The sequence below is a fragment of the Tachyglossus aculeatus genome, chromosome X4, assembly GCF_015852505.1.
Source record: "Tachyglossus aculeatus isolate mTacAcu1 chromosome X4, mTacAcu1.pri, whole genome shotgun sequence".
Classification (NCBI taxonomy): domain Eukaryota; kingdom Metazoa; phylum Chordata; class Mammalia; order Monotremata; family Tachyglossidae; genus Tachyglossus; species Tachyglossus aculeatus.
Genome location: NC_052098.1, coordinates 46,542,331 through 46,567,206, shown reverse-complemented (window position 1 = coordinate 46,567,206; position 24,876 = coordinate 46,542,331). Strand labels below are relative to the sequence as shown.

The window sequence follows — 24,876 nt, the reverse complement described above, 5'->3', positions numbered from 1 at the left end:
AAATAAATAGAATAGATATGGACAAGTAAAATAGAGCAATAAATATGTACAAACATATATACAGGTGCTGTGGGGAAGGGAAGGAGGTAAGATGAGGGGGACGAGGGGGAGAGGAAGGAAGGGGCTCAGTCTGGGAAGGCCTCCTGGAGGCCCCAGCCCCGATGAGGGAGTAAGGAGGGCGGGCGAACGGGTTAACGAGAATCGAGAAGCCCCGCCTTTTCCCCTTGGGGACTGTTCCCTCGGGGGGGGTGGGCTAAAAAGTCACTATTTCGGGCCAAAAACCCGCAAAAACCCCTCATCTTGCATCAGCCCCCCGCCTCCCCGAACTGCAAGGGCATCAGGCCCCCGCGCTCTACGCAGAGCAACCTTGCAACTGTTCTCTGGCGCGCACGCGCACACCCCCCTCCGCCCGTCCCTCCATTTTCGTCCTTGGCGGCGCGGCAGCAGCAGCACACAGGCTGCGCCGCGCGGCCTTCTTTAGGCGTAGTGGCGGCCGGCGGCCGGAGGGGGCGGTAGAGAGGACCATCCAGGCCCCCCCCCCCCCCGCGCCAAAAAGGTTTCTTGCCGCTCTTGTGAGTAAGTTGGCGCTGGGGCTTCTCCGCTCCCCTCACGTCGACCGGTTCTCTCCTTTAAGCGGGTGCCTCTGGATACAACGCGGTTTTCCCCCCCCCATCTCGTCCTCTCCCCCCCCCTTCCCTCCCCCTCACGGCGGAAAGTTAGTTGGCAGAGGGGGAAGAAAGATGGATATGAAGAGGAGAATCCACCTGGAGCTGAGGAACCGGATGCCTGCCGATGTAAGCAAAGAAACTTTTATCCCCCCCCCCCCCCCCACGCCGTCCAAACGAAGGAGAAAGGGGAAGGCGAAGGTTGTGTAACGCCGGGAGCCATGTTGGCAGGCTCCGGGATGCGGTGGGGCCGGGGCCAAATGCCCGCGCTTCCCGCCATTTTCCAGCTGCAAACGGAAAAGTTTTCCCCGCCCGAGGGGCCGCTGCCCTTCTTCCCGGCCCGGCAGCCGCGGAGCCATCGCCATGTTGGGGGCCCCCCGTTCGTTGCCCTCCCGCGCCCTGCGACCGCCGCCTCATCCCTTTCTTCCTCCCTCCCCCTCCCTCCTTTCTTAAAAGGGCCACGGCGGCGCCTTAAAAGGGCGCCGATGGGAGTGTGGGCCGCGGGCCCCTTGACGGGCTCCTCTCCCCGCGCTCCCGATCCAGCCCAACATGGAGGGGGGGGGCTCCCTCCCTGAAACACAACTTGAGCGTCTCAGTAACTCGAATCAATCAATCGCATTTATTGAGCGGTTACTATGTGCGGAGCACTGTACTAATCGAATGCTGATTTAATTTGCGGGTTGGGTTTTTTTTCCCTCCCTCCCCCCCTTTTTCGGAGAGGGAATCGGTCGAGGTCACCTGTATATATGTTTGTACAAATTCACTGCTCTATTTGTGCAATTACAGCGCTTCACTAACTCGAATGCTGATTTAATTTGCGGGTTGGGGGGTTTTTCCCCTCCCTCCCCCCCTTTTTCGGAGAGGGAATCTGTTGAGGTCACCTGTATATATGTTTGTGCAAATTTACTACTCTATTTGTGGGTTGGTTTTTTTTCCCTCCCCCCCCCCCCACCTTTTTTCGGAGAGGGAATCGGTCGAGGTCACCTGTATATATGTTTGTGCAAATATACTACTTTATTTGTGCAACTTTAGGGGGTTGGTTTTTTCCTCCCCCCTTTTTCGGAGAGAGAATCGATCGAGGTCACCTGTATATATGTTTGTACAAATTTACTACTCTATTTGTGCAATTACAGCGTTTCAGTAACTCGAATGCTGATTTAATTTGCGGGTTGGGTTTTTTTTCCCCTCCCTCCCCCCCTTTTTCGGAGAGGGAATCGATCGAGGTCACCTGTATATCTGTTTGTGCAAATTTACTACTCTATTTGTGCAACTTTTGCGGGTTGGTTCCCCCCCCCCTTCTTCGGAGAGGGAATCATCATCATCAATCGTATTTATTGAGCGCTTACTATGTGCAGAGCACTGTACTAAGAGCTTGGGAAGTACAAATTCGAGGTCACCTGTATATATGTTTGTACAAATTTACTACTCTATATGTGCAATTTCAGCGTTTCAGTAACTCGAATGCTGATTTAATTTGCGGGTTGGGGTTTTTTTTCCCCTCCCCCCCCTTTTTTTCGGAGAGGGAATCGGTCGAGGTCACCTGTATATATGTTTGTGCAAATATACTACTCTATTTGTGGGTTGTTTCCCCCCCCCCCCCCACCTTTTTTCGGAGAGGGAATCGGTCGAGGTCACCTGTATATATGTTTGTGCAAATATACTACTTTATTTGTGCAACTTTTGCGGGTTGGTTTTTTTTTCCGTCTCTATATGTTGCCAATTTGTACTTCCCAAGCGCTTAGTACAGTGCTCTGCACATAGTAAGCGCTCAATAAATACGATTGATTGATTTCCCTCCCCCCCTCTTTTTTCGGAGAGGGAATCGATCGAGGTCACCTGTATACATGTTTGTACAAATTTACTACTCTATTTGTGCAATTTTAGCGTTTCACTAACTCGAATGCTGATTTAATTTGCGGGTTGGGGTTTTTTTTTCCCTCCCCCCCCCCCTTTTTTTTCGGAGAGGGAATCGGTCGAGGTCACCTGTATATATGTTTGTACAAATTTACTACTCTATTTGTGCAATTTCAGCGCTTCTTCAGTAACTCGAATGCTGATTTAATTTGCGGGTTGGGGTTTTTTTCCAACTTGTACTTCCCAAGCGCTTAGTACAGTGCTCTGCACACAGTAAGCGCTCAATAAATACGATTGATTGATTGATTCCCCCCCCCCCCCCTTTTTCGGAGAGGGAATCGGTCGAGGTCACCTGTATATATGTTTGTACAAATTTACGACTCTATTTTGTGCAACTTCAGCGTTTCAGTAACTCGAATGCTTATTTAATTGGGGGGGTTGGGTTTTTTCCCCCCTCCCCCCCCTTTTTTTCGGTCGAGGTCACCTGCATACATGTTTGTACAAATCTACTACTCTATTTGTGCATATTTATTCTACTGATTTTATTTTGTTCATATGTTTTGTTGTCTGTCTCCCCCTTCTAGACTGTGAGCCCGCTGTTGGGGAGGGACCGTCCCTAGATGTTGCCAACTTGGACTTCCCAAGCGCTTAGTACAGTGCAGAGCGCTCAATAAATACGATTGAATGAATGAATGGAAGCAGTCCAACTACCGGGAACGTTACCTCAGTCGGCATGGGGGGGTTTACCGCCTTTCCCCCCTCCCCGCAGAAATAAATCCAAAGCACCGCTTCGGTGGGAACGCAAAACCGGCAGCCCCAAACTCCTTTAAAAATGCAGAGGTAAAATTGAGAAACGCTCTTCGGTCCCGGTTTGTAAATCGGAAGACCCGAGTTTTATTCTTGGCGCTCCAGTTTTCATTATAATAATAATAATGGCATTTATTAAGAGCTTACTATGTGCAAAGCACTGTTCTAAGCGATGGGGAAGTGATTTTTTTTTTAAAAAAGTCCCCCCAAACGTGGATCTGTCCTTTTCACTTTACACACGAAAAGAAAGTTCTGTCCTTCCCCCACCACAGAAAAGGACACGTGTTGTAACTCCCCTCCTCCCCCCCCCCCAAAAAAAGCAGTTGTATTGAAACTCTCTGCCTTAAGCCAGACACTTGTGTAATTGTTGAGGATTCGAATTTGTCAGTGTATCTACCCAAGAAAAGTACTTGGAAATGGCATAACATTTCACTTGGAAATGGATCGTCTGCCTATATAACTTGACTTTTATAGAGCACTGTTTATTTCCAGAGCACTTTCAAATTTTTGTCCTCAACAGCACTGTCCAGTAGGGAGAGGTAATAATAATAATAATGGTAATGATGGCATTTATTAAGCACTTACTATGTGCAAAGCACTGTTCTAAGCGCTGGGGAGGTTACAAGGTGATCAGGTTGGCCCACGGGGGGGCTCACAGTCTTCATCCCCATTTTCCAGATGAGGTCACTGAGGCCCAGAGAAGTGAAGTGACTCGCCCGAAGTCACACAGCCGACAATTGGCAGAGCCGGGATTTGAACCCATGACCTCTGTCTCTGAGACATTAAAGAGGTTAAGTGACTTCCCTAAATTCACATTGCAGGCCAGAGGCAGAGCTGGGACTACAGTCAGGGTCCTCTGACACTGTAGACCCCTGCTCTTCCCGACAAATTTGGGGGAGGGAAGTTAATTGGAATTGAATCCACTTAAGTAAATTCTGGCGGGTCACTTCCTATGTATTTTGAATGTCTCTAGCACTTTGGAGCTTATTTAGAGTCATCCTCAGCACTCGTGTGTGGATGTTCGGTTGCTTATTTTGACCATTCTACTTTTAAATATTTTTACAATCAGAGCGAAAGCTCCCTGTGCCCAGGGAGTGTGTCACTTGTTTATTTTGTACCTCCCAATTCACTGCCCCAAGCGAATGCTCGATAGATCCTACTGCTGCTAACTTTCAAATACCAGCCATTTTAGATGATAGTATGCCTATCTCAACCCAGTTCATATTCATTCATTCATTCAATCGTATTTATTGAGCGCTTACTGTGTGCAGAACACTGTACTAAGCGCTTGGGAAGTCCAAGTTGGCAACATATAGAGACGGTCCCTACCCAACAGTGGGCTCACAGTCTAGAAGGGGGAGACAGACAGCAAAACATAAACCAAATAAAATAAATAGAATAAATATGTGCAAATAGAATAGAGTAATAAATATGTGCAGAGTGTGGGCTCACCTCTGAGAGGATTTAAAACCAGGTAAGGACTTGGGTTCATTAGCATGTGATCTGGGCAGTAAATCAGGGAGGATACATCAGTCCGTCTTAGTTGAGGGGTTACTGTGTGCAGAGCACTGTATTAAGCGCTTGGGAGAGTATATGACAACAGAGTTGGGAGATGCATAGCCTGCCCACATCGTATTCTACATCCCTCATTTTGGTAAAAAGTCTTCTATCCTAAAATGTGTGATTCGTATGGAAATGAAGTTGTTTTGGCTTCCGGATAACTCCAGCTCAGAAAAATAAAAATCTCAAAAAACCCCCAGCATATTTTGGCCTCTGTTTTCTAGGTAGTCCTGGCAATGTGAATCTTCCCCGAACTAAGTCGTCATTGTCAATGACAATATTGAAAACGGGCTTAATTGGACTTAAGACACAATTGGTTCCTGGTAACTGCATCTCAAGTTGAAACTGCTTTTTTTTTTTCCTAGGAATGAGACCATAAATGGCGGGGTGGTTCCCAAATCAAACTCAGAAATCTTATTTTGACCCAGATTATCTAGAATTGTGAATTGTCAATTATAGATAAGTAATCGAGCCACATTGGTTTCTTCGAGTCAGGTTCCGGCATAGGGTAGCCAGCCATGTCAACTTTCCCGGTTGACTCTGACTAGTAACCCCCGTCCCTGTCCTCTTTTAAACTTTCTCCTTTACCCCGTCGCAGATTTTTAAATTGCTCCCCCATTTTCCTGCACCCCCAGAGGTGTATAAAGTTGAGGCAGGGTGTCAACTTAAAATGCAGCTGCTGCTTGTCGTAATTCAAAATGTCATAAGTCAAGGACTCCCTATACCTACTGTGTGCAGGGCCCCGTCAAAATAATATTTCCTCGGCTCCCACTTGAGCTTGGTGATGTGCTAGGTCATACAAGCAAATGGACAACAGGCCGTGCCCTCTAGAAGCTTTCGATCTAAAGCAGATGATTAATGGAAACAGAGAACTGTTAGGGCATGCAGCAGTAGTTTCATATATAATTGAGCGAGTACACGGTGTGAAGGCTGGTATGAAGCGAGTATGGCGTTGAGTGGAGAGAAAAATCATTACTTCTCCGTGGAAGGGGTGGTCGTTTAAGGAAACTTTGGATAGAGGAAAGGGAGGACACTACGTACACCTTGCCTTCTAAGGCGGGACCTAGCCGTGTTTGTCAAGTTTATGCTGGCTTCGCTCCTGCTACATGCCATCTTGCATCCTATGCTCCTCTCAGGCCGACCCGCTCCCTTAGCCTCCTTCTCGTGCTCCCTTAGCCTCCTTCTCGCTCGTGTCTTCCTCCTGCCTGGCGCTTCCTCCCTCTTTGCACCCGACAGACCGCGGCCTTCCCCGTCTTCACAGCCCTTCTGAAATCGTGTCTCCTCCAAGAGGCCTGCCCTCATTAATCTCTCAGATCGCCATTCTTTTCCCTCCCCTGTTGCCATTTCAGCATTTATTTGTCACCTAAATACTTGGGAATCTGACAACTCCCCACCACCACCACCACCTATTTACATCTCTTTAAACAGCTCTTGCTTTCCCCAACCTCTAATTTGTTGTAGGGCTGCTAGACTGTAAGCTCCCTGGGGGCAAGGAGGACGGTCTCCTTATTTATTGTACTCTCCCAAGTGCTTAGTACAGTGCTGTGCAGACGGTAGGCACTCAGTAAACATTACTGATTGATGCTGCCTTAAAAGGTAAGTTCCTAGAGAGCTGAGACCGCGTGTGCTCCGTGAATCTTCTGGCGTGCCCTTACTGTACTGCAATGTTCCATAAATATTAAAATCCACAACATCAACAATGCACCCAACTCTTCAGCAAGGGCCGTGTGGGTTACATGCTACGGACTGTCAGGGAAGAGAGTGAGGGTGGTGATACGCGTTTGTACAGATTTATTACTCTATTTGACTTGTGCATATTTACAATTCTATTTTGTTAATGATGTGCATTTAGCTTTAATTCTATCTGTTCTGACGACTTGACACCTCCACGTGTTATGTTTTGTTGTCTGTCTCCCCCTTCTAGACTGTGAACCCGTTGTTGGGTAGGGACCGCCTCTATATGTTGCCGACTTGTACTTCCTAAGCGCTTAGTCCAGTGCTCTGCACACGGTAAGCGCTCAATAAATACAATCGAATGAATGGTGCTGTGCCTAGCACTAGGGCTGAGGGTTCATTATCTTTCTGTGGAAACTGTCCTGATTTCCTTGTATCTACCCCAGCGCTTAGGACAGTGCTTGGCACATAGCAAGCGCTTAACAAATACCACAATTATTATCATTATTATTATTGTTATCCTGTCCTATTAGATACTTGAAGGCAAGGGCTATGTCCATTTTTTAACATGAATCTTGGGTGCCAGTTGGTCATTTTGAGATGGGGGCGGAGGAAGCGTATTCATTCGATCATATTTATTGAGTGCTTACTGTGTGCAAAGCCCTGTACTACGCACTTGGATCAGGGCTTGTAAGTGGTATGCAGGCCTCAAAGAGCCAGTGGGTCTAAAAGACCTGATTTGAGGTTTGTGTGTCTTTCCAGCCTTATCCAGAACCTCTTCAATCGCAGTCTCAGAAGCTGGTGGGGTGAAAACAAGCGCTTAGTACAGTGCTCTGCACACGGTAAGCGCTCAGTAAATACGATCGAATGAGTGAACGAAAACGAAGGCTTTGGCCCCCATCCACCTCCATGGAGTTGGCCCCTGTAATGCAAATAAGTTCTAAGAGACCTCATCAGCTCAGCAGCTGTTTTGACCGGCCTGCGCACGGTTACCAGTAGCAAAGCAATAATTCAGTCTGGGAAATAAAAGCAGAGTTCTTGGAAATGCGCTCATTTTATTTCATCCTTCTCCGTGCAGGTAGTAGGGGAAGAAAACCCTTGGCGGAGGACTGGGAGGGGCAGGAATGGGAAAGCCCGAGATGTTCTGGTACGGCTGAGTGGCAGGTTCAGGACTCCTAGGGTGGGCAGAGAGGCAGGAGCAGTTGCTATCTCTCCACCAGACAGCTGTAGCTATACAGCCCAATATTACGAGTCCCACTTGAAAATGGATAAATACGTTTCCGCTCCTGATATAGACGGGCCTTTTACGTAGACCCGAACGACTGTCATAAATAACAGTCGGAAAGTTACAAACAGCACACTTTGCCGCCAGATAACTGTAAGCCTGAGTGTAATTATTTTGAATAAATATTTTTGCCATTTGCAGTTTTGGAGCTTTTCCTCTTTCAAATAGTGTCAAGGAGTATTCAACCTTTTTTTTTTATCTATATAAAACCCAATAAGGGTATCTGTGTTTTCTCCCCCTTCACTGGGTACTGACTGAGCTAATTAGATCAGAGTTTGGCCAAGGGTGATCAGAGACAACTGGGGAGCGTTCCACAGGAGGACTGGGGTAGTGGTTGGTCACCCTCGCATGTCCAAACAGAGGGGTGAGGAAGGGGCCGGTCTGGCTGTGTGACATGCCGTCCCTTTTTTTTTTTTTTTAAGTGGCTCTGGGAAGGTGAAGAAATCATGGGGGACCCCAGATTCAGGGGTGCACAGAAATTAGAGGGGAGGAAAAGTTTCAAGGCAGAATCCCCCCACTCCAGTCCACGCTCCACTCTGCCTTCCGGATCATTTTTCCGCAAAAACGTTCAGTCCGTGTTTCCCCGACTCCTCGAGAACCTCCGGTGGTTGTCCATCCACCTCTGCGTCAAACAGAAACTCCTCACCGTCGGCTTTAAAGCACCTTGCCCCCTCCTACCTCACGTTGCTGGCTTCCTAATACAACTCAGCCCACGTACTTCACTCCCGTAATGCCAGCCTCCTCCCTGTATCTCAACCTCGTCCGTCTCGCCGCCAGCCTCACACCCCTGTCCTGCCTCTGGCCCGGAACGCCTTCCCTCTTCGTAGCCAACGGAAAATTACTCTCTCCACCTTCAGAGCCTTTTTGAAGGCACGTCTTCTCCAAGAGGCCTTCCCTGACTAAGCCCTCTTTTCCCACTCCCTTCTGTGTCGCCCTGATTTGCTCCCTTCATTCACCTCTCCCTCAGTCCTACGGCACTTCTGTACGTATCTGTAATTTATCTATATTAACGCGCATCTCCCCCTCTAGACTGTGAGTTCATTGTGGGCAGGGAATGGGTTCTCAAGCGCTTAGCACAGTGCTCCGCATACAGTAAGCGCTCAGTAAATGGGATTGATTGAAAACTTGCCCAATTAGATCATTTGAAAGTAGGGATAATCCCCATTTTAGTGTGGTACCTTCTCGCGGTGGTCTTGCCAAGTGCCAAGGGATCAGAAAAGGTGCACTACTATGTTGTCCTGGAGACAAAGATGCAAACGATTGTCATCGATACAGGCTCACCCTCGCAGCACTGACTACTCTGTGCTGTAGTTCCTTATGTGCCGTATTTGTAACTGTTTAGGTCAGTGTGATCGTTGTTTAGAATTTAAAATCGCTAACGTAGCTAAATTACTAAAACTGTCGGAGTACATAATCCTCCAAACAAGACTGTCTCCGATCACTAACGTAGCTAAATTACTAAAACTTTCGGAGTACATAATCCTACAAACAAGACTGTCTCCGATGGAAAGAGAAAAGGTTCGTCCCCTGGTTTTCAAAGGCAGCATTACTAAAAGGATAAAGGATTGAAGGAGAAACCATAAATTGCCCAAATTTGATTTCACTAGAAAGTGAAAAACATCATGGCCCGAGAAGCAGCCGGCCTGGTGGGAAGAGCCCGCTATTGGGTAGGGACCGTCTCTATATGTTACCAACTTGTACTTCCCAAGCGCTTAGTACAGTGCTCTGCACACAGTAAGCGCTCAATAAATACGATTGAATGAATGAGGAGCCGGGGCCTGGGTGTCCGGGGACATGGGTTCTAATCCATATACTATACTATTCTATTTTGTTAATATGTTTTGTTGTCTGTCTCCCCCTTCTAGACTGTGAGCCCGCTGTTGGGTAGGGACCGTCTCCATATGTTGCCAACTTGTACTTCCCAAGCGCTTAGTACGGTGCTCTGCACACAGTAAGCGCTCAGTAAATACGATTGAAGAAGAAGAAGCGTGACCCTGGGCAAGTTAACGTACCTGTGCCTCAGAAAATTCATTACTTTTTGTTCTCACTCCTCCTTAGACTGTGAGCCCTATGTGGGCCAAGGACTGTGTCCAGTCTTGATTGATTGTTTCTATCGCGGTGCTTGGTACAATGTCTGACACGTAGAAAGTGCGTAAATGCCACCATTATTGATGTTATTACCAGTGAGCTCGGCGAAAATGGAAGCACTCTTTAATCGAGAGTAGGGTATTTTCACAACTTCAAAAGCTGAAGTTGATTATGTTGTGTTATTTTCTGTCGCTTATGTGGGATTTGAACTGTAATAGAGGCGTGGTTTATTTTTTGAGCGAGGGTGAGGAACACTTTCAACATTGTAAAGATTTGGTATTCTTTACAGAAATAGAGCATGCTTAACTGCACTGATAATTCTGCCATATATATATATATATATAATGGACTAAAGGAATTTTGCAATAAGTTGATAGTTTTAAGTCTTTTTTTTTTAGGACTCGATTTCAGAATTTTGTCTCATATTATCACATCTCCAAAGCCATTATGGTTTTTGCCTGTCTGTATAAAGGCAGCTGCAAAGTTTAAAAAAGAAAATTGGAGAGATTAAGATGCATGCTGCTCATTTGAGATTAAATAGATCTGTTCCATTTCATAAAGTGGGCTGTGAAAGTGCAGATTAACTTGGCTAAATTCATTGAAAATGACCAATGTGAGAAAGATATTGCTCAAGGATGGTAAGACTGGTTTTCCCCAGAGAGGAGTGGAGGTATTTAAAAGCGGTTCTTGGGTTTGAGTGCTGTCCATTCCGATTTTTTCCCCTACACTCTCTTAACCAGCTGCTGAGGTATAATGAAATGCATATGGGTAATGACAGATCAGGCTCACCACCAACAAGGTCCTGAAACATAGGGTACCAGCCTGAAATCCGTGTTCATTGCAGCAGTTCTGCTGGACAGAAAATAGGAGAAAGACAAGAGTAGCCAACTCCCACCGTGACCATATGGAGCCCTAAAGTGGGTTAAACTCGAAATAATTTAAAGATGCCATAAAGCAAAATGATTCAACAGTGGATCATTTGTGGCCTGCCAGCTAACCCGGCTTGGCCCGGTCCACTCCATGGGGACAGTTGGTCCCGTGGGGTAGAAGGCAGGGGGATGGCCCCATTAGCTTCTTCCCTCAACAGCTTTTTGAGCAGAAAGCGTCGCTGTGGTTATAGCCCGTCTCCCCCAGTCCCACCCTGCCCCCCCAACGCATTTCCCCCGGCCCCCAACATACACTAGTCACTGAGGGATTTGGTAGCGTTAATGGGGCCTTCCAGCAACTGGCTAAACCCTGACTTACAGAATCCTTCACTGCTAGACACAGGTTGCCTCAGTACTCATTCAGCACTGAGTTATCATGCCCTGCTGGAAGACTGTCTCAAGAACTTCTGATAATTTTCCCTTCTTCTTCTGCACCTTTAAGCACAGAAGGCCACCACGTGATCTTGAAAACCGGCATCGGCCTATAAGGACAACAGCTCTGATATCTCGTGAACTGGCCAGGTGCAGAGGTGATATCACAGTAATGAGGAAGGCTAGACTTGCTTGCTTGGACGAAGGACGGCTCACAGTGTTGGGCGCTGGCTACACCTTCCTTCGGAATGCCCTTCCCTTTTCAGAACGGCGCAATCAGGGGTTGGATTTGCAAGCAGACAGTCACTAATATCGGGCCTCCCAGATCTGCCCAGAGGTATAAGTGACCGTCTGGTAATGCTAGGCCTACCCCTGAAACAAAAGCGCCTCGCCACTATCGTAAGTGCCTGCGGCCCAGTCACGGAGAACGAGAGTGCTCCTACCGAGGCTCACGATGAGCTCATCGCGGGAGTACCCACGTTGGAAGAGTCAATTGTGACGGACTGTCTTTCTTCATCCGGGAGTTGGAAGTGATGCCTCCGCACGGCAGAAAGTCTTTGGGCTGCAGGGGGTTGGCGAGCTCAGTCGGCGGTGGCCTGCTTTTGCTGAGTGACCGCGCCAAAGGCCGTCTTCTGCCCGCCCGACGGGAGAAACGTCCCAGATGAATCCTCGATCGAAACGGTGACGTCACGTTGACCGTCTCGCCACGTGGCCGAGGGCTTTGGGCGGTGCACGGGTCACAGCAGCCACGTGTCGCGCCGAATGCTGAACAGACACCGCCCGCCGTGCTCCCAGCTCACACTGATTCTGCAGCTGCGACCGGCACGTCGAACGGTGGCCTCCAAACCGCCCCGGTAGCAAAACGCTGAGCCCCTCAAGAACGAAGGCACCCTCAGGGAGCTGTGTAGCGGCGTCCTAACAGCCTCGTGGAAACAGAAAACCCAAACCACCGTCCCAGTGTACGGGACGGATAGGCATTTCTTCCAGGGAGTTGTCAAGGCACTGGGCGTGGCCAGGCGAAATCACCAAGTGACTCAAGAGAGGCCTTTGCAGCCAGATATCCACTGCACCATCAGCATCTTGCGGCACAGCGGGAACCCGCAAGAAGGGAGGCTTGCAGAAACCTGCCGATCAAGTTAAGAAACGCGTGTCAGGTGATGGGAAGCCCAAGCGGAGGAGATCCAGGCCTATGCAGACTTATGACGCCCGGAACGTCTTCTGCCCATTGTTCAAGGCGTTGCACGGGCCGTCACAGCACCTCCGAAGAGTGAAGGTGACTCCGGCCTCATCACAGACAAGGAGGTAGGGAAGCAGTTCAGGCTGCACTTAAAACTTCCTGGTCGTTCAGATCCCTGAGGCTCAGGTGGGGCTGCAGATGTGCAAGCCACCCAGTCGCTCTTGTGGGAGGTTCAAGATGGAGGAGAGGGGGCAACAGGGAACCCTTTCCCCGCATGGAGCTGGTGAACTTTCCAGAGAGGGAAGGGGCGGTTTCCCCACGGTCTCCCACGTAGCTAGCGGGCCCCGATCACCCGTGGGGCGCGGCGGTCTCGGACGGTAGTCAGTGGTGGGGTGGGAAAGACGTTCGTGTGGTGCATGTTCCCCAGTTGTCGACTTGGTCGTCCCGGCCAGAGAAGGTACAGTCCCTCCCCTGCTCCTACTGGGGTTATTTGTACATCAGTAAGAGGTTTCTGAATGCGTACATTGAGCACTTCACAAATATTTGATCGTGGTGATGGCCCCGATGTATACACTGGCACTGTTAGCGGTGGTATAGGCATTTGCACCGGTGCCAGTTTTTAGCCCTTGCATTTTCAAAAGGATGTAGGGAAACTGGAGAGGCTCCAGAGAAACATAGGAGAATTATTTAAGGTTATGGGAAATGGGGCCCAGAGGAAAAGTTTAAAGGAGTTGGGATTGTTTAGCCGGGGCGGGGGCAGGTCATCGTTGTCTTCAAGTATAACTCGGGTTTTTATTAAGAGAATATTGCATTATTCACAGTGTCCACAAAGGTTTCAATGCAATCGGGAGAAATTGCTCTTGGACCTAAAGAAGAGCCTCTTGATAGTCCTGGGAGTAAAACATCTACTAAAGGGAGTTGTGGATCTTTAAAAAGCAAGTCAGTGCCCATTGATCCTGGGTGATTGTTATCACCTCCTTGGAGGCCGGGGCCTGAAGCAGATGATCTCTAAATCCCTTCCAGTTCTAGGATTTTTGTGCCTCTGTGCAGGCACATATAAAACAGGGGACCACTGCTTCTGCTGTTCGTTTCATGACCATATGACAGAAAGTATACCAAAGTGAACCGTAGTGGCAGTGAGGTGGAGAATTCAAATCTTTGTGTTCTCACCTTTCTCAATGCACATATTTCCGTGTGCAACAGTCATTCCAAACATCTAAATTCACTGTAATGGAAGTCCTGACTAACTGAACTGGCTGTTCATCCAGAACATGTGCAGGCTAGTTATCTCATGTCTGGAAAAAATTGGCGAATGCAAATTTTTTCAGCTGGATACAGTGACGGGAAATTGCTATAATTCAAGTATTGATGAAGTTCTTTGTGGGTCTCTCAAATGCAGCAACCTTTAGGCTGAGACCTTATGTGGAAAATGCAGAAATTTCCACCCATCCACAGGAAACAAACAGCAGGCTATTTTGGGGAATGTTTTTACATTGAAGAATAGTTTCTATTCTGGAGAACAGCTACCAGCCACTTATGGCAGTACTGCAGGTGTGGATTGCTCAATGCAGTGGGCCCTTCTCAATCTCTCTACCACCTTCCACATCCGTTGACCATCATGATCTCCTTGGAAAGCTGTCAGATCTTGGTTTTGCCGACCAGTCCCCTCTTGATTCTTCCACCTTTCCTCCTGCTCCTTCTAGGTTTCCTTCCCTGGCTCCTCTTCCATCGTCTCCCTTAATTGTAGGTGTCCCACAAAGCTTTGTTCTGGGACTCCTACTCTTCTCACTGTACCCTCTCTCAGAGGTCAACTGCTTGCGTGGCATCAGCTACCGCCCCTAGAAGTAGGACTCCCAAATCAGCCTCTCTAGCCCCGATTTCTCCCCCACTTTTCAGTCGCATATCTTCCCCTGCCTTCAGGGCATTTCCACTGGCCCCTCGAGCACAACATGCCCCAAGTTGAACTTCTCATCTTCCCTCATCAACCCTCCCCGTTTCCTTTCTTGCCATCTCTGTTGATAACCCACCAACTTCCCTGTCCCTTAAAGCCACACACAACGTTGTCATCCTGGAATCCTCACTGCCGTTCAGCTCTCTCACCCAGTCAACTGCTAAATCCTGCCAGTTCTTTCTCTAAAACATTTCCTTGGCTCTGTCCCTTCCTCTCTGTCCAAACCACCACCACCATCAAATTGCAGTTAAAGTACGGTCTAACTGATCTCTCTACCTTAAGCCTCTCTGTCTCTTTCAGTCTGTTCTCCGGGCTGTTGTCTGGATCATCGTCCTGAAATGTCCCTTGGCGTGTCTCTCCACCCCTGAGAAACTCCAAATGGCTACCCATGCCCCCCCTCAAATGAAAACCCCTTACCGTTTGCTACAAGGCAACAGCTTTTTCCGTTTTCCATTTAGGCTCTGGCATTTCCTTGCACTCTTTGCTCCACTTAAGCTCACCTCATAGCCAAAACCCCTCTCTCAACTCACCTGCTTCCAACTCTTTGCTCAAGCTGTTCCCCCAGCCCGGAACTCCCTCCTCCTTCCCACCCCACTCCCATTTTCAGAGCCCTCCTAAAATCCCACTTATTCCAACCAACCATCTCTGATGAATTCCCAACACCACAAGGTATAGCAATCCAACAGTCACCTTTACCACTTTTACAAATGCTCCTCCTCGGCACTTGCCTATGTGTGGGTGTTCAGTTATTAGGATATTTCACCCTGGCATATTGCTTTAATCCCTGCCTGATCCTTGTTCTTCCTGTTGCTTCCATTATGTATTGTTTTACATGCAAAATACTGGATTGTAAAGTCCTCGTGGGCGAGGAACGTATCCGTCGTGTACTTTTATTGAACTCTCCCGAGTGCTTGGCACTGCACTGCACTCAGTAAATGTCATCACTACTTCTACTTGACCAACTCGAAGGTGAGCCTCATTCAGTCAGTCGTATTTATTGAGCGCCTACTGTGTGCAGAAGGCAGAAGATATTTGGCCTAGCTAGGATCTTCGACTTGAGGTGGGGAGTACAGGCATCCTAAAAAGATATGTCCAGTGGAAAAATAATAGGCTAGACTACTGCCTTTGATGCTGCCGTAGAGTACGACTCTCTAGGGAGCCTTTAAAATTTATGACCTTACTCTTTGTTTTGACATTTCTGAGTCTGAAAAGTTGCCTCCCTAACGATAAACCGGGTAGACTGAGCAATGCTACTGCGTGTAGGGGCCTTGTAGAATTACCTGAAACTCTAAAATTTTCCTAAAATGTGGTTTTAATTATGGAAATATACTCAATTTCAAGAGGATTTTGACTTCTATTTAGGAAACCTAAGCAGCCTGGAGCTGTGTAATGCACATATCCTGTTCACCGAAACTGAATGGACAGTATAAAGTGGTAACAAAATGTGAAGAAAATAGCACCAGGTTAACCTCCCGACACTTGGAAGTAAATTAGTGGATCAACGCTAATGATTCTAGTGACTCGCTTGTGGGTGCTTGAAGACATTTGCCCTTGATCAGACAGTGCTGGTGTAGCTCAGATGAGTTATTAGCATTTGAGAAAAATGCCCAAATTGTCTATTCGGCAGCATTAGATCCTGCCCTCAGGAAGCTGAAAATCTATCTTGTTTTATCAGTCCAGTCATCTAAGCACTAACCTAGGATAGTTCCTTGAATGCCTCAGGGTCTGATGATCTATTCTCACCACCACTGATTGACAAATAATGTTGTTTTTTGTTACCAGGAATGCCGAGGTGTGTTTAAACCAGCCCGATTGTTGTCAAGGTTTTTGCTTTGATTTAGCATGAATTTTATTGCCTTAGAATGGAGTTGTCATAATTCACAGAACTCCACAAATGAATTTAAAACATTTCAGTGTTTGGGGTTTCACAGTTGCTATGAGTAATTTCAACTCCTCACACATTTAGGCCCTTGAAAATTTGCTTAAGAGTCTCTGGCAAGTTGTTCCCCGCATTTATTGATTACAGCTCCGAATTGGTATTAACAGTGAGATCGGTCAGTCGAATTGGCAAAAACAAAGATTGTGGTTTACAAACCGTGGACTGAGATCTCTGCAGATTCTCCTGAAATAAAATTGGGAACTGAAGGCATAAGTGTTCCTTAAATAATTTATTGCAGTGACTCAAGGTGTTTTGTCTGCTTGGGTTGCCATTTAAATGCTAACATAAATTGGCTTTAATACCCAATTAGGATAAATGGTACACCATCACACCTCTTAGAGCCTTTGTCTCTTGTGTGTCTGTTTTCCAACTCAACTAGACAACAGTGCATTGACTGAGAAAGCAAATACTACTTCTGAGACTCCTTTGAAATCGTAATGTAAACATTTTTTTGAGTTTGGAAAACAAGAGATTTGGGTGCAGGCTACCAGTGAGATCTGTTACTATAAAGCAGAAATGTTTCTTTGCAAGCCATAGTTTTAATCAACTGTTTTCTCTTAAAACTTGAAATCTTGGTAAAGGGCCCTAACCAGAATGACACCAGAAAATTCCGTCAAGCCCCATCTTGTGCCATTTCTATCTTTTTGTCGAAAGAGATTGAGTTGTATGACTGATTCCTGTGCTTTCTCTCTCGAGAGAGAGAGAGAGAGAGAGATCTCAAACTTCCATATTCTTCTCATTAAATTTGAACCAATAGACAGATTGGAGGGTGGTATGACATGCATGCATAATTTTATAAACCCAAACACAGCTGGTAATTCTAATTTTAGGCCTACAAACCTTTACAATCTTTCTTTAACACTAGCTACTTGCTTTTAAAACTGTTGAAAACCACATGATCCAATTGTGATACTAATGTAAAGACAATTGCAGTTCTACTGATTCCAAGCTCCTGGTGACTAAACTTCACATACAATTTAGTAGAGTGGATGATGATGGCTTCCAGGCTAGGTTATCTTTCAAATTGATTTATTTTTGTAGCCTAAGTAGTTGTTGATTAACTCAGAAAGCACAGTCCTGAGAGAACATGGATATTGTCCCATAATATGAGTTGCTTTCATTTTTGAAAAGAAATCGCATTTTTTCTCTGGTACCCTAGCTCCAGAATAGTTTTGTAAGATTTGCTAAGTCATGTTAACTTTAAAATCTGTACTCCACAGAGCAAGTGTAAGCATATTGGCAACCAGTGAAGGTCATTTTGAGTGAAGTAGTTGGCCCTTCCGTACTAAATCTCCCTTATTTCAAACCAACCCCAGAGGAGCAAGTTTCGACTTCTGACTTTGATGGGCTCTGGTTGGGAGCCGTAAAAGTATTCGAGGTTTTGCAGTGAGCCGTGCCAATTGGGTGAAGTTAGAATGTCTGGTTCCACTTCCAACCATGCGTACTAACCTGATTCCTAGATCAAAACCACTTACATCTGAAAAGAAAGATTTTGAAATACCAGGAGCAGGTTTTTTAGTGATCAAGGGAAGGTTCATGTGAATGATATATGTTCGATTCACTGACTGTCTTGCAACAAGCTGTGCAGATGACGGTGTTTAGTAGGACTGCCAGGTGTAGATGTTTCCCCTCCGTTGAGTCCTCCATGCCTTCTAAACTTAACTGCGTAGGATTACTTTTGGTGCTCTTTTTGTTGCCCTTTAAATAACTTATCTTTTGTTCTTGTACACACAGGTACGAGAACTTGTTCTGGACAACTGCAGATCCGATGAAGGGAAGATTGAGGGGTTGACAGCAGAGTTTGTGAACTTAGAGTTCCTCAGCTTAATAAATGTAGTGCTGATTTCAGTTTCGAACCTTCCGAAACTTCCCAAGTTGAAAAAGGTGAGAGCCCGTTTTTGCTCTGCGCTAATCTGTAGTGAAAGAGGGGCTGTCTTGGGGGTGGGGGGGAAGTAAAGTCACAGATGGATGTTCATGTTGGGATTCTAGTAAATTCTAGTTCATTTCTCTGGAGGAATAGGTGGGTGTACGGTGTGTTATGCTGCCTCTGATAAGCAACGAGTACGTGAATATGTGAATTTCCACCCTAACAGCAACATTAGGCTTTGGATGTGAGGAAGGCATTGTGTCCCTAACGGTTACGTTGTTCTCTCTATCGCGCACAGAAGTCACACGGGCAGTACCAGCCTGTCCACTGACCAGTTACTCTGTTCATTTCAGCCCGAGTTAAGCAAGCTAAAGCAGATCAGGTTCTAAAGGGGTGTGGACAGGACCATTGCTTCCACGGGCTCTTCCGGGGTAATTGTTCCATCCCTGGGGTGCCCGGCTGAGCAGGACAGTTATGTTATCCCGGGAAGGGTGGGAATGCTTTGCCTGCCTAGCCCAGCCAACCTTGCCTCCCTTCCCGCTCGTGACAGGGTTAAGATTTCCCTAGGGCATGGAGAAAGGGGCCGAATACCCTGTGTAAACCCCAGTTTGTCGCTTGGGATTGGGGGTAGCAGAGCATCTGTTCATACTCCTTTCCCCTCCTCCAAATGGAGCCCCGCACTGGATTGTTTAGCTATTTCCTGAATTTTATTTTGCCACATAGGGAGCCCAGCTCCTCGTCGGTCAGTGGTGTTTGAGCGCTCGCTGGGTGCAGGGCATTGTACTAAGCACTTGGGGAAAGTTCTAATATCCCCCTGGGGTCCGATAATCCCCTGATTTCCACCTAACTTTCCTCAGTCGTGGAAGCTGAGACAGGAGGAGAAGCCTCCTACGGAGCTGATGTTAAGTTCAAAAAAGAAATTGGCCCTCGGGGGAGATGGTTCGAGCAACGGCGTCACTGCTGCCTCCTCAAGAGGTCCATAACCCTTTTTCTACGGTTCAGCCGGTTCCTGTTGGCCCGGTCGGCAAATCCCGGGACTACTTCCAACCACAGCTCCTGCAGTGTATCAGCACAGTATGGAACCAGCTTAACTTGCTTTCAAGTGTGACTCTGCAAGTCATACTTGATAGACGGGGATAGCTTAATACGAGCTTTAGAAGATGATCTTTTTAGGTAAAATTGAATCCGTGTACTGCTGTTACTGTTCGGTTTTGTCGGGGAAAAACCCAAGTAGCTTTGAAGGCCTAAATTGGTTCAGACTGGCCAAAATGTCAGAATTAAAGGAACAGTTGGTCTTGCTTTAGAGTTTTCTTTGCAGTGTGAACCTAGAGCCGCAGGAGTGATCATTTTTTACTAAACCTTGCTTGTTTTTCCTCTTTCCGTTACAGCTTGAGCTCAGCGACAACAGGATTTTTGGAGGGCTCGATGTATTGGCTGAAAGGCTTCCAAACCTTACACATCTAAACCTTAGTGGAAACAAACTGAAGGACATTGGCACCTTGGAACCATTGGTAGGTCCCAAGCAGATGGGACCCCCACCTCGTCCCCCTCTGCATCCCCCCCATCTTACCTCCTTCCTTTCCCCACAGCACCTGTATATATGTATATATGTTTGTACTTATTTATTACTCTATTTATTTTACTTGTACATATCTATTCTATTAATTTTATTTTGTTAGTATGTTTGGTTTTGTCTCCCCCTTTTAGACTGTGAGCCCACTGTTGGGTAGGGACTGTCTCTGTATGTTGCCAATTTGTACTTCCCAAGCGCTTAGTACAGTGCTCTGCACACAGTAAGTGTTCAATAAATACGATTGATTGATTGATGTAATTTTCCCCGGCACTACCATCCTTCCCGTCTCACAAGCCCGCAAACCTTGGTGTCATTCGATCGTATTTATTGAGCGCTTAGTGTGTGCAGAGCACTGTACTAAGCGCTTGATGTCATCCTCGACTCCGCTCTCTCGTTCACCCCACACATCCAATCTGTCTCCCAAACCTGCCGGTCTCACCTCCACTGCATCGCCAAGATCCGCCCTTTTCCTCTCCATCCAAACCGCTACCTTGCCGGTTCAATCTCTCGTCCTCTCCCGTCTGGATTACCGCATCAGCCTCCTCTCCGATCTCCCATCCTCCAGTTTCTCCCCGCTTCAGTCTATACTTCACTCTGCTGCCAGGATTATCTTTCTACAGAAACGCTCTGGGCGTGTCGCTCCCCTCCTCAAAAAACTCCAGTGGTTGCCTGTCAACCTACGCATCAAGCGAAAACTCCTCACCCTGGGCTTCAAGGCTGCCCATCACCTCGCCCCCTCCTACCTCACCTCCCTTCTGTCCTTCTCCAGCCCAGCCCACACCCTCTGCTCCTCTGCCGCTAACCTCCTCGCTGTGCCTCGTTCTCGCCTGTCCCGCCGTCGACCCCCGGCCCACGTCCTCCCCCTGGCCCGGAATGCCCTCCCTCCACACATCCGCCAAGCTAGCTCTCTTCCTCCCTTCAAAGCCCAACTGAGAGCTCACCTCCTCCAGGACGCCTTCCCAGACTGAGCCCCCTTTTTACTCTCCTCCTCCCCATCACCCCCCCCGACCTACCTCCTTCCCTTCCCCACAACACCTGTATATATTTGTCCATATTTATTACTCTATTTATTTTATTTGTACATATTTATTACTCTATTTTATGTGTACATATTTACTACTCTATTAATGATGCGCATATAGCTATAATTCTATTTATTCTGACTGTTTTGACACCTGTCTACTTGTTTTGTCTTGTTGTCTGTCTCCCCCTACTAGGCTGTGAGCCCGTTGCTGGGTAGGGACCATCTCTATATGTTGTCGACTTGTACTTCCCAAGCGCTTAGTACAGTGCTCCGCACACAGTAAGCGCTCCATAAATACGATTGAATGAATGAATGTAATCCAACAGTGGCATGAGGAGGAAGCAAGAACATCTCATCGTATTACAAAGTTTTAAGCCCTCAACAAATTTTCTTACACTGATGTATCTGCACAAGCTGCCAAGGAGGGCTTAGTGGAAAGAGCCCGGGCTTTGGAGTCAGAGGTCATGGGTTCGAATCCTGGCTCCGCCACTTGTCGGCAGTGTGACTTTGGGCAAGTCACTTCTCTGTGCCTCAGTTACCTCATCTGTAAAATGGGGACTAAGACTGTGAGCCCCACGTGGGACAACCTGATAACCTTGAATCTATCCCAGCGCTTAGAACAGTGCTTTGCACGTAGTAAGCGCTTAACAAATACCATCATTGTTATAAGAATATAGTTTGTCTCATATTAATTTGAAGATGAGGAAACTGGGACCCCAAAATTCACTGACATTCGGTTCTTAAAATCAGAGCACATGATTCAGCTTAGAACTCAGGTTTGTTGATTTCCCTGCTTGTCCTGTCGCCGCTAAATCATTGTTTCCCAGTGGTGTACATGGGATTCCAGGAAGCCTGAATTGAAGGCTAGAAAATTCTAGCCGAGAATGAAGGTCAGGGATTGATGGGGTGATTAAAAACAGGATTAGAGGAGGGGGGCTGTCCATCCTGGAGAAATCTACCCAAGATAAGTCGGGCTATCAATTGCCTTAGCCCCAAATCTAGTTGAGTGACTTATTATTCTATCGGTGAGCGGTCTCCTCTACCAACTCTGGATTTCAGGGGATGCATCTCTTCCTCCTCCTCTCTTCTCTACTCAAGAGTGGGTGTTGCCTCGGAGCAGAGAGGAATGGAGAGGCCTGTCACCCCCACCCCCCAACAGATACACCCCCATAATCTCTCAGCTGCTCAGGGGAAAGGGAGAATATGCTGATTATTCCGGTGAGATCTTCTCTTCGCTGTGGGATAGTGGCCAACAGTAGGTTTTTTTTCTCCGCACACATCTTTTGCTTGCACAAGAACAGCTTGACGTACAAGAGGAAATTCCTGGAAAACGGTCACAGGGACTCAGACGGATTCTTTCGCCCTGCCCCTGTCCATACCCTTTCCAAGGCGTGCACTTGAGGGCTTCTGTATACATGCTGCAGATGTGCCCGAGTATATCCTGGCTCCCTTTTTCCTTCTCCACTTCCCAGATAAATAATATGCCCTGGCCTTGCCAGTGTGGGTTTACTTCTCCCCTCAGCAGGGCAGTAGAATCCGAATTACTGATCAATTCCCCATCTTTATCCAGAACAAAATTGCTGAGGGATACTAAGGGATGACTTCCGGGGGTGTTTTACAGCCCCGGTGTATGTTGAGAATTGCCTGAATTTTGGAGGTGGTTATTTGGCTGTTTTTTTCCAAGGAGCCTGCTCTTCTACTACCTCTGGACAAATGAGACCACAACATTCATCCATTCAATCGTATTCATCGAGCGCTTACTGCGTGCAGAGCACTGTACTAAGCGCTTGGCAAGTCCAAGTTGGCGGCCTATAGAGACGTGAGGATAAACTTTTAGCACAGTGTTGAAAAAGACAATAACTGTGATGGTAGCCCACCACACCTTTGGGAAGCAGCGTGGCATAGCGGAAAGAGCGAGTGCAAGCCTGGGAATCCGAGGACCTGTGTTCTAAACCCGGCTCTGCCACTTGCCTGCATTGTGACCTCGGGCAAGTCACTTCTTCGTGCCTCAGTTTCCTCATCTGTAAAATGAGGAAGGACCTGTTTTCCCTCCTACTTAGACTACGAGCCCCTTGTGGGACAGGGGCTGTTTCCATCCTGCTTAGAACAGTGCTTGACACATAGTAAATGCTTAACAAATGCTATTATTATTATTAATAATAATAATAATAATAAAGCCATCTTTCAAATTCAGAGATGTCTGGTCTGACAACCTTTAATGAGTGCTTAGTACAGTGCTCTGCACACGATAAGCGCTCAATAAATACGATTGAATAAATGAATGAGTGGATTTAGAAGGGAAGGATATGAATTGTGAGCCCACTGTTGGGTAGGGACCGTCTCTATATGTTTCTTACTTGTACTTCCCAAGAGCTTAGTACAGTGCTCTGCACACAGTAAGCGCTCAATATATACGATTGAATAAAGGAATGAATTGTGGTATCTCCAATTCCAAGATATTGAGTTCTTGGAAAATGGAGACTTTCTTTTTTTAACTTGCTTTAGATGGTGACTTTTTTTAGGCAGTTTAATTGATAAAGAACAGCGTTAAACTGTTTAGACAGTTTGTATCGTGGACGTTCCTGCCCTTCTGATTCTCTGATTTTCTAATTGTTCTGTTCTTGTGTTCCTCTTCAGAAAAAGTTGGTGTTCCTGAAAAGCTTGGACCTGTTTAACTGTGAAGTGACCAACTTGATTGACTATCGGGAAAATGTCTTTGGCCTCCTGCCACAGTTGACTTACCTGGATGGATATGACCGGAATGACAGAGAAGCTCCTGATTCTGATGCTGAGGTAGATGGTGTGGATGATGATGATGATGATGATGATGAGGGTGAGTTTCCATCGTGATTTTTACAAGTCCAGCTTACTTGGCAGTATCGCACCCTTTCAGCATTAGCCGTTTGTCGTCTTTGCAGACCGAATGCTCACCACCACCCCTCCCTGTTAGCAATTTTAAGGCTTCTAATAGAAGCCAAGTCTGAGTTTAGAGGTGAGAGTAGGGTGGCTATGTATCTACCTCAATGCCAGGCAGCCCCATTGTGGAGCTCATCTATTCCAGCTTTGCTTTCCGTACTGCACGGCCTGACGTCTTGTGTTTGTGTGTTTTAAAACGCTTTGGCTCCTGACAGTGGCTCTGGAGGAAGGCCGGAGGTCGAGATCCCCACCCCCTTGCGACGTTCTAGTTCTGCAAGTGTTTGTGTGTCCTTTTGATGTCATTGCATCACGTTAGGAACCTTATGTAATACTAACTAATAATTATAGTGCTTGTTAAGCGCTTACTATGTGCCAAGCACTGTTCTAAGCGCTGGCACTAATGTATGTCTGTTGCTTCTGGGTCAGCCTAGGGGTCATCATTAGCCACCTGAGGGAGGGCTCTGTATCTGAGCAAAAAGAATAACCCCCACAAAAGATAAGCTGTTGATTCTAATAACCCGAGGAAATTCCAGGCTCTACAGATCGCGGAAAAGGCCTCACGCCCTAGGGAAACTGGCCTCCCCCGGCAATCCGGGAGCCCACGACGTCACCCCAGGAGAGGTATAGGGAGGTTGCGGTCTTCCGTAAGACCCTCTCAGTTGGCAGTGATGGCAAGGGCTAAGTTCATTTTGACAGTAAACGTGTTAAGAAAAACTTAACAATTTCAGAAAATGTACCTTTCCTCTTCTCATTCATTCAGTCAGTCGTATTTATTGAGCGCTTACTGTGTGCAGAGCACTGTACTAAGCGCTTGGGAAATCCAAGTTGGCAACATATAGAGACGGTCCCTACCCAACAGCGGGCTCACAGTCTAGAAGGGGGAGACAGACAACAAAACAAAACATATTAACAAAATAAAATGAATAGAATAGCTCATGCCCCCCCAAAAAAAAATTGGGTTTAATTCGTATTTTTAAAAAATGATTTGGGATAGAAAACACCAAGTTCATATGCTAATTTTTTTTAGGATTGATTATTTAGGTTCTTGGGTGTGGTATTTTGATTAAAAAAAAACTTTTTGGAAAGAGGGAGTACAATTGTAATTTGCACCATTACTGTTTTCTTAAAAAAGGAGGAGGAAAGATAAGGACTCAGAGGGAATAAAAAGTGAGACACTGAAGCATTCCTTTTGGCTTAC

General features: G+C 46.9%; 1 protein-coding gene across 1 annotated transcript in view; it reads left to right on the top strand.

Moving 5' to 3' along the window:
- The first annotated feature begins 543 nt into the window (after positions 1 to 543).
- ANP32B (acidic nuclear phosphoprotein 32 family member B) overlaps positions 544 to 24,876 on the top strand; it is a 30,708-nt gene continuing 6,375 nt past the window's right edge. Inside the window, exons 1-4 of the mRNA XM_038770055.1 lie at positions 544 to 794; positions 18,033 to 18,182; positions 19,554 to 19,676; positions 23,400 to 23,595. Of these exons, the coding sequence (XP_038625983.1) occupies positions 741 to 794; positions 18,033 to 18,182; positions 19,554 to 19,676; positions 23,400 to 23,595 (523 nt within the window). The 5' untranslated portion in view covers positions 544 to 740. The remainder of the gene's footprint in view (positions 795 to 18,032; positions 18,183 to 19,553; positions 19,677 to 23,399; positions 23,596 to 24,876) is intronic.